At 47.1% G+C, this 13,277-nt stretch overlaps 1 protein-coding gene and 1 long non-coding RNA gene across 3 annotated transcripts in view; both read right to left on the reverse strand.

The window, feature by feature from the left end:
- The window catches only part of LOC117510360, a 903,074-nt gene that overhangs the window by 106,842 nt on the left and 782,955 nt on the right, over positions 1-13,277 (reverse strand). The window lies entirely within an intron of this gene.
- Positions 7,886-13,277, reverse strand: part of slf1 (SMC5-SMC6 complex localization factor 1) — a 102,110-nt gene continuing 96,718 nt past the window's right edge. For both annotated transcript variants that reach the window (XM_034170050.1, XM_034170052.1), the window contains one exon: positions 7,886-8,491. In XM_034170050.1, coding sequence (XP_034025941.1) covers positions 7,968-8,491 — 524 coding nt within the window. In that variant the 3' untranslated portion in view covers positions 7,886-7,967. The remainder of the gene's footprint in view (positions 8,492-13,277) is intronic.

Here is a 13,277-nt window from a genome sequence, read left to right on the forward strand (position 1 = left end):
TGATGGGGTTTAATCCTGGAGACGTGGAATACTGGATGAATCCGCAGTGAGGCCGGAAGCTGGAGCCTCACTGCGGCGGGATTGATGACCTTGAGTATCTTGTAAGGGCCGATGTATCGTTCTTGCAGTTTTGGGGAGTCCACTTGAAGGGGAATGTCCTTGGTGGACAACCACACTTCCTGCCCAGGACGATACGTGGGAGCCGGGGCCCGCCGCCGGTCTGCATGGTTCTTCGCCCTCGTCCGGGCCTTTAACAAAGCAGAACGGGCGGCACGCCACACCCGACGGCACTTCCGTAGGTGGGCCTGGACCGAGGGCACACCGACCTCCCCCTCAACCACCAGAAACAACGGGGGTTGATACCCCAAGCACACCTCGAAAGGGGAGAGGCCGGTGGCTGACGACACTTGACTGTTGTGGGCGTACTCGATCCAGGCCAGGTGGGTACTCCAGGCCGTCGGGTGCGCGGCTGTCACACAGCGTAGGGTCTGCTCCATCTCCTGGTTGGCCCGTTCTGCTTGTCCGTTGGTCTGGGGGTGATACCCGGACGAGAGACTGACCGTGGCCCCCAGTTCCCGGCAAAAGCTCCTCCAAACATGCGAGGAGAACTGGGGACCGCGATCGGAGACGATGTCTGATGGTATCCCATGCAGACGGACGACGTGGTGGACTAGGAGGTCCGCTGTCTCCTGGGCCGTTGGTAGCTTCGGGAGGGCCACGAAGTGGGCCGCCTTGGAGAATCGGTCCACTATCGTGAGAATGACGGTGTTTCCCTGGGACGGCGGGAGACCCGTGACAAAATCCAGGCCGATGTGAGACCAGGGGCGATGAGGCACGGACAGCGGCTGTAGCAATCCCGATGTCTTGCGGTGGTCGGCCTTGCCCCTGGCGCAGGTTGTACAGGCCTGGATGTAACCCCGGACGTCGGCCTCCAGGGACGCCCACCAGAAGCGCTGCCGGACGACTGCCACGGTTCTTCGCACCCCAGGATGACAGGAGAGCTTAGAACCGTGACAGAAGTCCAGAACTGCAGCCCTGGCTTCTGGTGGGACGTAGAGTTTGTTCTTCGGTCCGGTTCCGGGGTCCGGGTCTCGTGTCAGGGCCTCCCGGACGGTCTTCTCCACGTCCCAGGTGAGGGCGGCCACGATAGCGGACTCCGGGATGATGGGATCCGGGGGATCTGACGACTCCGTTTTGACCTCATCTTCATGTACCCGGGACAAAGCATCCGATCTTTGGTTTTTGGTCCCGGGACGGTAGGTGATCCGGAAGTCAAAACGGCCGAAGAACAGTGACCAGCGGGCTTGCCTGGGATTCAGCCGCTTGGCGGTCCTGATATACTCCAGGTTCCGGTGGTCAGTGAAAACCGTGAATGGCACAGACGTTCCCTCCAACAGATGTCTCCACTCCTCAAGAGCCTCTTTCACCGCAAGGAGCTCTCGATTGCCGACGTCATAGTTCCGTTCGGCTGGGGTCAACCTGCGGGAAAAATAGGCACACGGGTGAAGGACCTTATCGGTCTTCCCGCTCTGGGACAGCACGGCTCCTATCCCTGAGTCCGAGGCGTCCACTTCAACCACTAACTGGCGACTAGGATCGGGCTGCACCAGAACAGGTGCAGACGAGAAGCGCCATTTCAACTCCTTGAATGCGGCATCGCACCAATCCGACCAGGTGAAGGGGACTTTTGGTGAGGTCAGGGCTGTCAGGGGGCTAACTACCTGACTGTAGCCCTTAATGAACCTCCTGTAGAAATTAGCAAAGCCTAGGAACTGTTGCAACTTCCTACGGCTTGTGGGTTGGGGCCAGTCTCTCACCGCCGCGACCTTGGCCGGATCAGGAGCGATGGAGTTGGAGGAGATGATGAACCCCAGGAAGGACAAAGACGTGCGGTGGAACTCACACTTCTCGCCCTTCACAAACAGCCGGTTCTCCAACAACCGCTGCAGGACCTGACGTACATGCCGGACATGAGTCTCAGGATCCGGAGAAAAGATGAGTATATCGTCTAGATATACGAAGACGAACCGGTGCAGGAAATCCCGCAAGACATCATTAACTAATGCTTGGAACGTCGCGGGGGCGTTTGTGAGGCCGAACGGCATGACCAGGTACTCAAAGTGACCTAAGGGGGTGTTAAATGCCGTTTTCCACTCGTCTCCCTTCCGGATCCGAACCAGATGATACGCATTTCTAAGATCGAGCTTGGTGAAGATTTGGGCTCCATGCAGGGGTGTGAACACCGAATCCAACAGGGGCAACGGGTATCGGTTGCGAACCGTGATTTCGTTCAGCCCCCTATAATCAATGCATGGACGAAGTCCGCCGTCTTTTTTACCCACAAAAAAGAAACCTGCGCCCATCGGGGAGGTGGAATTCCGGATCAACCCGGCAGCTAATGAGTCCCGGATGTAGGTCTCCATTGATTCGCGCTCAGGCCGTGAGAGGTTGTACAGCCTACTGGACGGAAACTCACTGCCCGGAACCAAATCAATGGCACAATCATACGGACGGTGGGGGGGAAGTGTGAGAGCCAGATCCTTGCTGAACACGTCGACAAGGTCGTGGTACTCCACCGGCACCGTCCCCAGATTGGGCGGGACTCTGACCTCCTCCTTAGCTTGGGAGCCGGGAGGAACCGAGGAACCTAGACACACCCGATGGCAGGTCTCGCTCCACTGAACCACTACCCCGGACGGCCAATCGATCCGGGGATTGTGCTTCAACATCCAGGGAAATCCTAAAACCACACGGGAGGTGGCCTGAGTCACAAAAAACTCGATCACCTCCCGGTGATTTCCTGACACCACCAGAGTTACAGGTGGTGTCTTATGCGTGATCGGAGGGAGTAGGGAGCCATCTAGTGCCCGAACCTGTACAGGCGAGGTAAGCGCCACCAGAGGGAGCCCTATCTCCCTGGCCCATCTGCTGTCCAACAGATTCCCCTCAGAGCCCGTGTCCACCAGTGCTGGGGCCTTCAGGGTTGAGTCCTCATAAAGGATCGTAACTGGGAGTCGTGTGGCAATGTGGGTGTGTCCCACGTGAATGTCTCGGCCCACCCCTAGCCCAGTTTCTAGGGGGCGGGCGTTGGAGTTTAACCGCTCGGGGCAGTCTCTCATATGGTGCTCTATTGCACCACAAACAAAACAAGCTCCGTGGGCCCGTCTCCTCTGTGCATCTGGTGCCCTAAATGTTGCCCTACTCGTGTCCATAGCTTCGTCAGCAGGGGGAGCTGTGGCCCCACGGAGCGCAGGGGCCGTGGAGCGTGGGGAAGGCGGAGCGCGGTCGGAACCGGAAGGGAGAGGGACGGCGCGTGCCCGGCCACGCCCTTCGTCTCGTTCCTGCCGACGTTCTTCTAACCGGTTGTCTAACCGTATGACAAGATTGATGAGCTCATCTAAATCCCGCGGTTGGTCCTTAGCCACCAGGTGCTCCTTAAGAACCAAAGACAGTCCGTTTACAAAGGCGGCGCGGAGGGCAGTGCTATTCCAGCCGGACCTCGCAGCCGCAATGCGGAAGTCGACTGCATAGGCAGCTGCGCTCCGACGCCCCTGTCTCATTGACAGTAGCACGGTTGAAGAGGTTTCTCCTCTATTAGGGTGATCGAACACGGTTCTGAGCTCCCTTACAAACCCATCATATGTCAGAAGGAGCCGTGAATTCTGCTCCCAGAGCGCTGTAGCCCAAGCGCGTGCCTCACCGCGAAGCAGGTTTATTACATAAGCTACTTTGCTAGCATCAGTCGCGTACATGACGGGACGCTGTGCGAAGACGAGCGAGCACTGCATAAGAAAATCTGCGCACTTCTCCACACAGCCTCCGTACGGTTCTGGGGGGCTTATGTAAGCTTCAGGGGAAGGTGGGTGGGGTCGTTGAACGACCAGTGGAACATCGCTGTTACGCACAGGGTCGACGGGAGGGAGAGCCGCAGCGGCGCCCGGGGGGCGCGCTTCCACTTGTGCGGCGAGAGCCTCCACCCTGCGGTTCAGGAGGACGTTCTGCTCGGTCATTAAATCCATCCGAGTCGTGAAAGCGGTGAGGATCCGCTGCAACTCACCGATCACCCCTCCCGAGGACGCCTGCGCGTCCTGTTCTTCCATTGGCCGTTCAACAGCCGGTTGACGCCCCTCGGGATCCATGACGCTGGCCGAGATATCCTGTTGTGAAAGTGTAGGAACACGGACCCACAACAGGGGGCGCAAATGAACGGACAATGGAGGAATCAAATAACACTGTTTTTACTGTTGTGAAAACAGGCACAACAACACAGCCGATTACAATATTGAGACTGAGTCCAATAACAACGGTGTCGTGTGGGCAGGCTCGACGATAGGAGACGTCTGTCCAAGTCGAACCGGAACCAACCCGATTTCCTCTGCCACCGAACCCCGGGAATACTGGAGCCGCCAAGTCCCGAATCCCCAGGTAGCCACTGCCTCCGCTCGTCGGATCCGGTACTGCTGGCAAGGAACAAAAACAGTCAGGTGTGGATGCGGCTGCACCCAGTAACACGGAGGGTGGAGAGTCCACCTCCACCTCTCGTTAACAACGATACAGGAGTGTAGGAAGGTGAGTACTTATCCAAAAGTTGTTCAGTAGTCAGCTGTCGTACAAATGCTCCACAAGAAATACAACAATGGTTAATTATATGTATGGGCAGAGATTGTTACCTCTTTGGTCAGGCGATATCTCGGCAAATGAGGTGGAGATGCCGTCCTGCTGATATACCTCCGTATTGATTGGGATCAGCTGTCTCCAGTGATGGATGACAGCTGTCGTCCTGGCTGCTCCCGTAAGGCGGCAGCGCCCTCCGGTGCCTGGAGCCCGCACTCCAGGCAGGGCGCCCTCTAGTGGTGGTGGGCCAGCAGTACCTCCTCTTCAGCGGCCCACACAACAGTAGTATAAATCTTTTTAAAACCCCTTTAAATGGGACATGATGTGGTTTTGAAGTTGTCTTAATCATTTTTTTTTAAAGTATAATAAGAATTATAACAACTGTTTTGACTCATTAATGAACAACTCTCCTTGCATTCTGACAACTTTTGATCAGTATTTCCCACCTTGAATTTACAGAATTAAGATGAACTACAATAATTGTTCAATACATCCTTATAATAGTGATTCACAACAGAAGAAAAGTGTTGGAATTCAGACAGGCCAAACACAAGAAAAAAGGGTGTCAATTTCTCATTGTGGAATTCATATGCATCTGATGTATGTCACTTGATTTGAAATAAGATTAAATATTTTTTACCATCTTCAGTGTGTCTATGGATTATTGCAAAAAAATTTCCTTTTCTGACAAGCTCATTTTCAACACTGGCAGCATCCCTTGGGAATTTAAGGCCATTCATCTTCACCTCACAGACTGCGCTCACATTTCAGCCCCCCCAATCACAGACGACTTACACACAGGCCTTCCTCATTCATGTTTAGTTCTAGGAAATGCCTCATTCCTCACTGCGGTGTGTGTGGGTGAGACCCTGAGTGCACATCAAACTCATGGGACATCTGCTTTTTACTTGTGTGGCCCTGATGAAGCTACGACTACAGCTCAGGAGTGAGCTCAGGGTAGGATGACAAGAATGTTCAGGTGAATTATCCAACATCGATTTTAGAATGTAACTCTTACAGATATATAAGATCAATATGATGTGATGGTCTAGTGGTTAAGCAGTGGACTTGAGACCAGAGGATCCTCGGTTCAAATCCTAAAATTGTTCCTGTAAAGTGCTTTGAACCTTCAATATAGATGGAAAAGTGCTATATAAATGCAGGCCCTTTGTATTCATCAGCATATAGCTCTTCAAATGTATTGTCTTCACAGTAATTGTAGATTTGTGGCTCTGCTATTTCAGTATGCTTTGTGTCATTATGTTTGGGAGCAATCAACCATTAACATGACATCACTGTGATGTGAGCTTCCTGTTTCAAACATGGTGACAATAAGTTTGGCAGTAATAGTTAAGTGCTTTAATTTTGTAAAGGGTGAAATGTAGTTGCTTTGTGGCATTTTCATAGATAGTCAAGAACAGATGTATCTACACTAAAGTTACAGCCTGTATGAAAAACAAAAACCAACATTGTTCAGGTTTGCTCATGTTGTGAAGCCCAATATGTAGTATATGGATGTAAAATATTCCAGAATTGGACCTGGACTATTGGAATTTTACAAATGTGCAAGACTTCAAGAAGTGTGCAAAGCAGAAGTATTCTTTATATACTTGTCAGAAAATTAAACCCCAACCCTTATCCTAAAAATATAGAGCAGAGAGTTGGGTTACCAATATGTAGATATGGATTCAATTCCTGGGACCCCTTTTATGAAGCGAGACTAAAAGGGTGCATTCAAACTCTGATAATTAGCCAAGTAATTGTTAGTCAATTGTCAATGTCAGTCATGATGGCGAGGTACCGGTTGGACTGTGGGAAGCACAATGGAAGCGTGTGCAACACCAACTTAAAGTGCAACGGAGTTTGTTCTCACTGTGGATAAACTCTGTTGGACTTTAACGCGCCGTCACACACTCAGTCAGACAACGCTGATTGCTCATGGTCTTGGAAAAATTTTCAAAATGCTTAAAAATCTTTGACATTCTTGCTAAAATGAGGGCAATAGTTGCCCCCCCCCCCAAGAAGGCGCTGTTATGGACAGCTGCCTGCCAGAGTTCTCCTTGTCATTGTGTATTTTAACCACTTTTTATTATCCGTTTTTCTTTTCTTCCTCTACTTTCTTTAGTTATTAGTTTTTAATAATTTATTGGCCAGTGAATACATACTGTTTCTCTCGTTATTTATCGTTTTCCTGGTGTTTGGAGTGTTTTTCCGAGTTTTTCTGGCCAGGTTGGTGCAGTGCCAGGGCTCCTTTGTTTACACGAGGGATCAGCTGATGCCGCTCCAATACTGTACCCCAACAGGGAAAGACATTATATCCCTAAAGATCTTCGGTGGAAATACCAAGGCTGTAGAGCCGGGAGGAGACAGTGGCTGGTTGTATCTGAGGTACTCCACACAGTTGTGGAACCATTGCTGGACCCCCTGCAGTTCACGTACCAGCCCAACAGGGGAATGGAGGATGCCATCATTTTCATACTGCACAGAGCTTACAAAAACCATAAAATGCCTGTTATTTTTTAGTTGGATGCTAAATTTAAAACAAGTGGTCTCAGGAGTCTCAGACTATGACTAGGAGTGATCAGATCCTGTATTTCATCTTCCTATAAAAAAGCACCCAAAAATCTACTAGCAACCAAATATTTTAGTCAAGTGTTCAAAACGATGATGAATTTGTATCCTTATCCATCTGACTATTGTGAAGGATGTTGCTGAAGACACAACCTCCCACTAAACTAACTACAAATTTAAAAGCTGTTGAACATATTTTGGTTCCAAAGTTTCAACAGAAAAGGTGAAGGAAAAAGAAACATTTAGATAAAACAAGGCTTCTCCAGGTTTCAGGAACTAATTTAAGATGTTTTAAGACCATTACGACTGCAATTTAAAACCTATTTCACATTCACACTGGAAAAAAGGAAGTACGAGTATGAAGGAAAATCCCCGAGTCCAGAAATTGTTTGCAAAGTAAATGAATTGTACTCCTCTCCAAAGTGGTACGTGAGCCAATAGTAATGGTAGCCTGCTCATATGGTACTAGCTGAGCTCAGAAAATTATAATTCTAAAAAAACTGTACTGTACTGAACTGTAAATTCTGCTAATCTTCTGATGCAAGAGTGAGAATGGATTAACAGTGCAGTTTAATGGTGAACTTTTGAAAAAAATACAAGTATTAACAAAGTAAAAATAACAGTAGCTGTAAAAAAAAAATCGTATGTTTACACTGTTGCGATGCAACATAAAATTTACAATATTAAACAGAAACACACATTTTGGCTGCACAGAAATTTCAACATTTGCAACTTGTAACATTGAAAACGAACGTAATGTTGTGTTATAAGTGTGTGCCTGTTCATGTGCGTCTTTCCGCATTGTGTTTATCAACTTCTCTCAGTAGTGCTTCTCCCTGACACTTTAGATCCTCCATGATCTTCATAAGGAATGTGGTGTTCTCTCCTTTGTATGCTTTCACTGCCTCAGATACCTGGCCCAGGTAATGTCCTCTCCCAAGGCCCAACAATGTGTCTGTGTCCTCCACCAGCCTCACTGCATGCTGGTCTGTCCAGCTGGCAGTCACATTATCGACAGAATGTGTCTCAAGGGCCCTCACCAGCTTGGAGGCCACCTCATGGGCCTTTTCCCCGGGCTGTGTACGACCAAGCAAGCCCTTCTCCTTCTGGTATGAAAAAATTAGGTGAGCTAGCAGAGTTGATCCAACCTCCAGGAGAGGGAGGTTAACAACCTTGGGCACTTGGTTTAGCAAGGCTGAGTCCCCAGTGTGTGCGCTGTGGAGGAGCTCCTCCCTCTGATGCGAACTGGAGACTAGATCCAATGCAGTCAGTCCATCTTTATAAGTCTGCTGGAGGAGAACAGAGCCTGGAGAGAGATGAAGTACAGACGTGAACATAACTTTTATGATTTTAGGCTTAATATAATATTGTTGGTGCTGCTAACATAATACTAACATTTCACTTTACAGAAATACTGGCGCACACACTTCTTAGATTAGGGGTGGGCAACAGTGTGCCATGCATGGCCAAGATAGTGCAACATTTCCTTGCTACTGATCATCCCAGCAAGTAAACTGACAGTAGATCAGGGCCCGTATCCCCGAAGCAACTCAAAGCCCTCTCAAAGAACTCCTAACTTAGCCTAAAATTTCCTGGCAAGGAATCTTAGCCTAAGAGTGAGCCAGCAGGTGTCTGAGCTAGTCTGAGCAAGGAGGGGAGAGAAACTCCTATTTTTGTGAGGAGGCAGGGTTGACCCCGTTGCTAGGTATGACGCAGTCCTTTAAGAGCTACAACTGTTCGCGCACACAAGCGGCCGAAAGACAGCGAATACACTGCGCATGCTCATTCGAGCCCCCTCTCGGCAAGTGTCAGCCATATGCTTTGCTGTGGACATACAGCGCCTGTCAGCTGACCGCAGACTGACTGACAGCTAGACGTGACCATTCATGCAAGGTGTTACATTAAAAACAGACATCAGACAGATGCAGGACAAACACATAATAATACATACATTTACAAGTAAAATCACAGAACAAAGCAAGAGAGAGTGAGCCTTTTTGTTCTGTGAGCTGCGAGGTCTGCTGACAGAAGTGGGCATGGACCCCTGCAGCTGGTCAGATATCTGTTCTTGCAAAGCACAGCTCGGGAACACCTGTACTGGCTTGTAGGATATTAAGTCGCGTAACTACAGCGTGAAGTGCGGATGCCGGCATGCTGTCCTCATGTGGAAATAAGACATATTGCTTCAGCTGACCGCTGCATCAGCGAACCGCTACGCTGGTGAATATCATGCCATGCAGGAAATCACCCCACAGGATGCCCCCACGAGGCGTGTGTCACTGGGATTTCCGCACATTGTAATAATTAAAACACAGATCAAATTTGCAGCGGATCACTGCGTGCTGGACATGCCATGCCAGCTGCATGCGTTCACCATGCATGCGGTTCTTCATGACATGGGTGCCGCCCGGCTCGAGAGCATCAGGTAATTCATGTAAAACATGAAGGAGAGAACAGTAATCCATGTCATTTCATTACTTCCTTGTGTCCATCTAGGCAGAGGCTAAATCCGCTCTTTATAACAGGAATTAAGTATTAGAAATTGTGGTGTTTTATTTTTTCCCTCCACTGCTGTGTGCATGACTTTCCACGTGCTCGCACTGTGTTCATGCACGCAAACACGGGTGTGCACAAAACCGTTGCCGCGGTATGGTGCATGCCTATCCAACCGTGTGTTGGTCCCGACAGCAGGTGGAATGTTTTGTGGTTCCCCATTTTGTTTTTGGTTTGCGGATTTTCTTCCGGTTTATTATTCCAAATAATCCGTGTCTGCTAAGTTTAATCTGCGTGGATCTTCATAAACGCAAACTGAATTTCATATATATATATATATATATCACTCTGGAACAAAGAGGGCAAATAGTGCTGTAAAGGACAATAAGCCGGATGTTAAAGAGCAAATTTCACTTTCTCCCAGAACGACATGAACAGGAAGTGATCGCGGCTCACAGCAATTCCCATTGAAAAATAACTGAGAAACAACCTGAGCTTCTTGCATATTTACATAAAACAAACACAATAACAATGTCTAAAAATCCAGATAAAATATTCACAAGAGTTTCCGGCACAATATACAAAGAGTTTTTATGTTGCGATGTTAAAGCTGTTGTCCGTGTGCAGCAGTTAAAGTGCAGCCTAATCAGACCAACTCAGTGCAGTTCTCAATAAACTAGCATTTCTAATTTCTTTTGGCTTCTTTGCTTGCGGGCGCTGCAGCAGCTGTGATATGGATCAGCTGCCCCAGATGACAAACATGCATTGCCATTTTGAAAATGACTGTTTTCTAAGTTTGGATTTGATAGAAATGAAAAAATAAATAAATGAAAAAAATAAAAATACTTGCCGCTAAAAGTACTACCCCTCAGCCTCCATGGCAGTGAAACCCCGGCATGGCAGAATTCCTCTGGTGTTAGCAAGACCTTTTGGCCTGTGACCTTGACATCAGGGTCAAGGTCATCCATTTTCAAACTTTGGTTGGACCAAGTTTGGTGACCATAGATTTTCCATTGCAGAGCAATCGTACTGACAAACCAATTGTTGATGCCGCCCTCTTACAGGGTGAGAGGGGTAATAATAAAAAGTGATTTGTGAAGGTGATTTTTAAAAGGCAGAGGTGGGACGAAATCAGTGTCAAGTCATTCTGAAGTCATCAATCTGCAAGTCCCAAGTCAAGCCTCAATTCAGTTGCAAACAATTGGTGGTCATTATGACTTGAGACTTGCCAATTCATGACTTGAGAGTGACTTGGTGGTGACTTTGTCCCACCTCTGGTAAAAGGACAAAGTATTCTTCATAACATTACTACAAATTCTGCACAAGATTTCAGTTCTAAAGAAATGTGAGCTATAATTTCAGTCTAAAAATTGAGGACACTCGTTGGATAACCTCTGCATGTTTGCTTTCTGTCTTCCTTTTCAACGTGAACAGCGCCACAGTCGCAGTGGACTACAAGTTGAGATTCCCTCTTCCACAGTCAGTAAAACTTCTAACAGTGACATTTACCATCTCCTCTTTCTATTCTGTTGCTTTGTTCAAACTGAAAGCCATTTTCCAGTGTCACACAGGTCTGTGCACACTTAGCCCATGTGGAGTGGGTCGAGTTGAGAGTGAGCCCTTTGTTTGCTTACAGATGGAACCATTTCTACAGCAAACTGCTCTTGATGGCACTTGACTGTTCAACCTCAGCGATGCTGTCGGCACTCGTGTGCAGGTTTACAGCTCTGTGGAGGCCTGGCGTGACACAGACGGCTGAAAGGCTGCTTGATACCACTGTTGGCAGTTGTTTTTGCTTGACAGACAATGTGACGCATGATATTTTTTACAGGAGGGACGATTGTTGTGTGTTTGGGGCGTTGTGAAGCTTAGGAAGCCTCCTGAATGACATTTGAGGAAAAAAAAAAAAGACAGAACATTGGTCGCGTTTTAAATTGCGCTATTTTTCAAAAAGTGTTGTGAATTCTGAAATTGTTCATCTCTCTGTCTGAGTGCAGCAGTTATGAGAAAATCAGCGAGCGCTCACGTAGCTGTTAGCAGAGGAAGGTCAGTACTCGTGCACCTTTTTTTATGCTTCAAGCTTGAGTGAAAAAAAAAAAAAAAAACTCATTCTGCATAAATTGTGGCATTAATCTAAAACTTTTACATAAGCGAGGAAATTTCAAATGCAGGGGTCAGGCAGCAGGGGCAGCAGTCAAGGACGCAAGAGCACAAATCTGATCAAAGTGGCTACAAGAGAAAGGTACAGAGCACAGAGACGGAGAGAAAAAAAAGAGATGTGTGAGAGGGAGGTTGTTCACTGTGGGTCATAATCGGCAGGTTTCTATAATGAGCTGTCCTTGCTATTATGCTCATCCAACAGGAGTGGCAGTACCATGTGAAGCCAGCCATGGCCTGATACTGTGCAGAGAGCTTGCGTTTCTTTTAAACCACCTCCATCAACAACCCATACAGAAAAATGGACACATCTTTATCCCTCCTGGATGAGCACTGAGGGGGAGGTGAGGAGACCTTTGAAAACTGAGGCTGTTTTTCTTCTTCTGTCCTATTTGCTTCCTTCTTTTCAGACAACCAGCCTTGGACTGAAATCTTGATGGGGCGCTCAAACCAGCAATACAAATCTAAGCACACTGTGGAATGTTTTCAACCACAGGAATGGAAAAAAATGAAAAGCAAGATTTATTTCTCCTCCTGCTTAATACTTTCTTTCATCAAAAATGATTGCTGCTGCTTTTCCTGAGCTGCCACAAGTAGTGTTCAGGTAACATGTTGATATTACTGTTACTCAGCAGATAAAAGCAAACGTTTGGGCATTATGCTTCTTTAGGATCTAATGTAATCATGTCACAGATGCCCCCAGAAAAGTGTTCACAAAAACAACAATTTGCTCATTTATTGATTTATTGAAAAATATTCCACTCCTATACTAGAGTCATGTACAGAACCCCAAAGTGGCCCTAGAAAGGAAATATATACAACCCCAAATCAGAACAAGTTAGAATGATATGGAACATGAAAACAAACAAAAAACAGTGATCCTCACATTTACTGTGACTTCTATTTCATTGCAGATAGTATGATCCAAAGATATTTCATATTTTTTGTAGTCAACTGCATTACATTTGTTAATGCACATCTACAGACTGATTCAACTCGTTTTTGGACAAGCGCTGCCAATACTCCGGTGCGACATATAGTCCAGAAAAGATTGTAATTTGTTTCCATTTTTTAATTAATTCATACCCACATTTTGATTAATATGTGAATACAAGATTCAATTTGTTCCCATATTTTGACTAATATGTGCTACATGATATAATTAATTCCTATGTATTGACCAAGTTATTCCCACATTTTTATAAATTTGTGTGCACAACATATAATTTGTTTCCACAATTTGATTACCGTAATTTGCTTCCATGTTTTGACTATGTGTGCATGAAATATTATTCATTCCTGTGTTTTGAGTAAGTTACAAATGAAGCTTTCATTATTTTCCTAAATTTAGACTTCAGTGGTTGTGATGAAGTGTTGGAGACATATGAACACTCTTTTTTCAACTTGAAATGTTTAGATGCTTTAGTTGATATGATAACGAA

The sequence above is a fragment of the Thalassophryne amazonica genome, chromosome 5, assembly GCF_902500255.1.
Source record: "Thalassophryne amazonica chromosome 5, fThaAma1.1, whole genome shotgun sequence".
NCBI lineage: Eukaryota > Metazoa > Chordata > Actinopteri > Batrachoidiformes > Batrachoididae > Thalassophryne > Thalassophryne amazonica.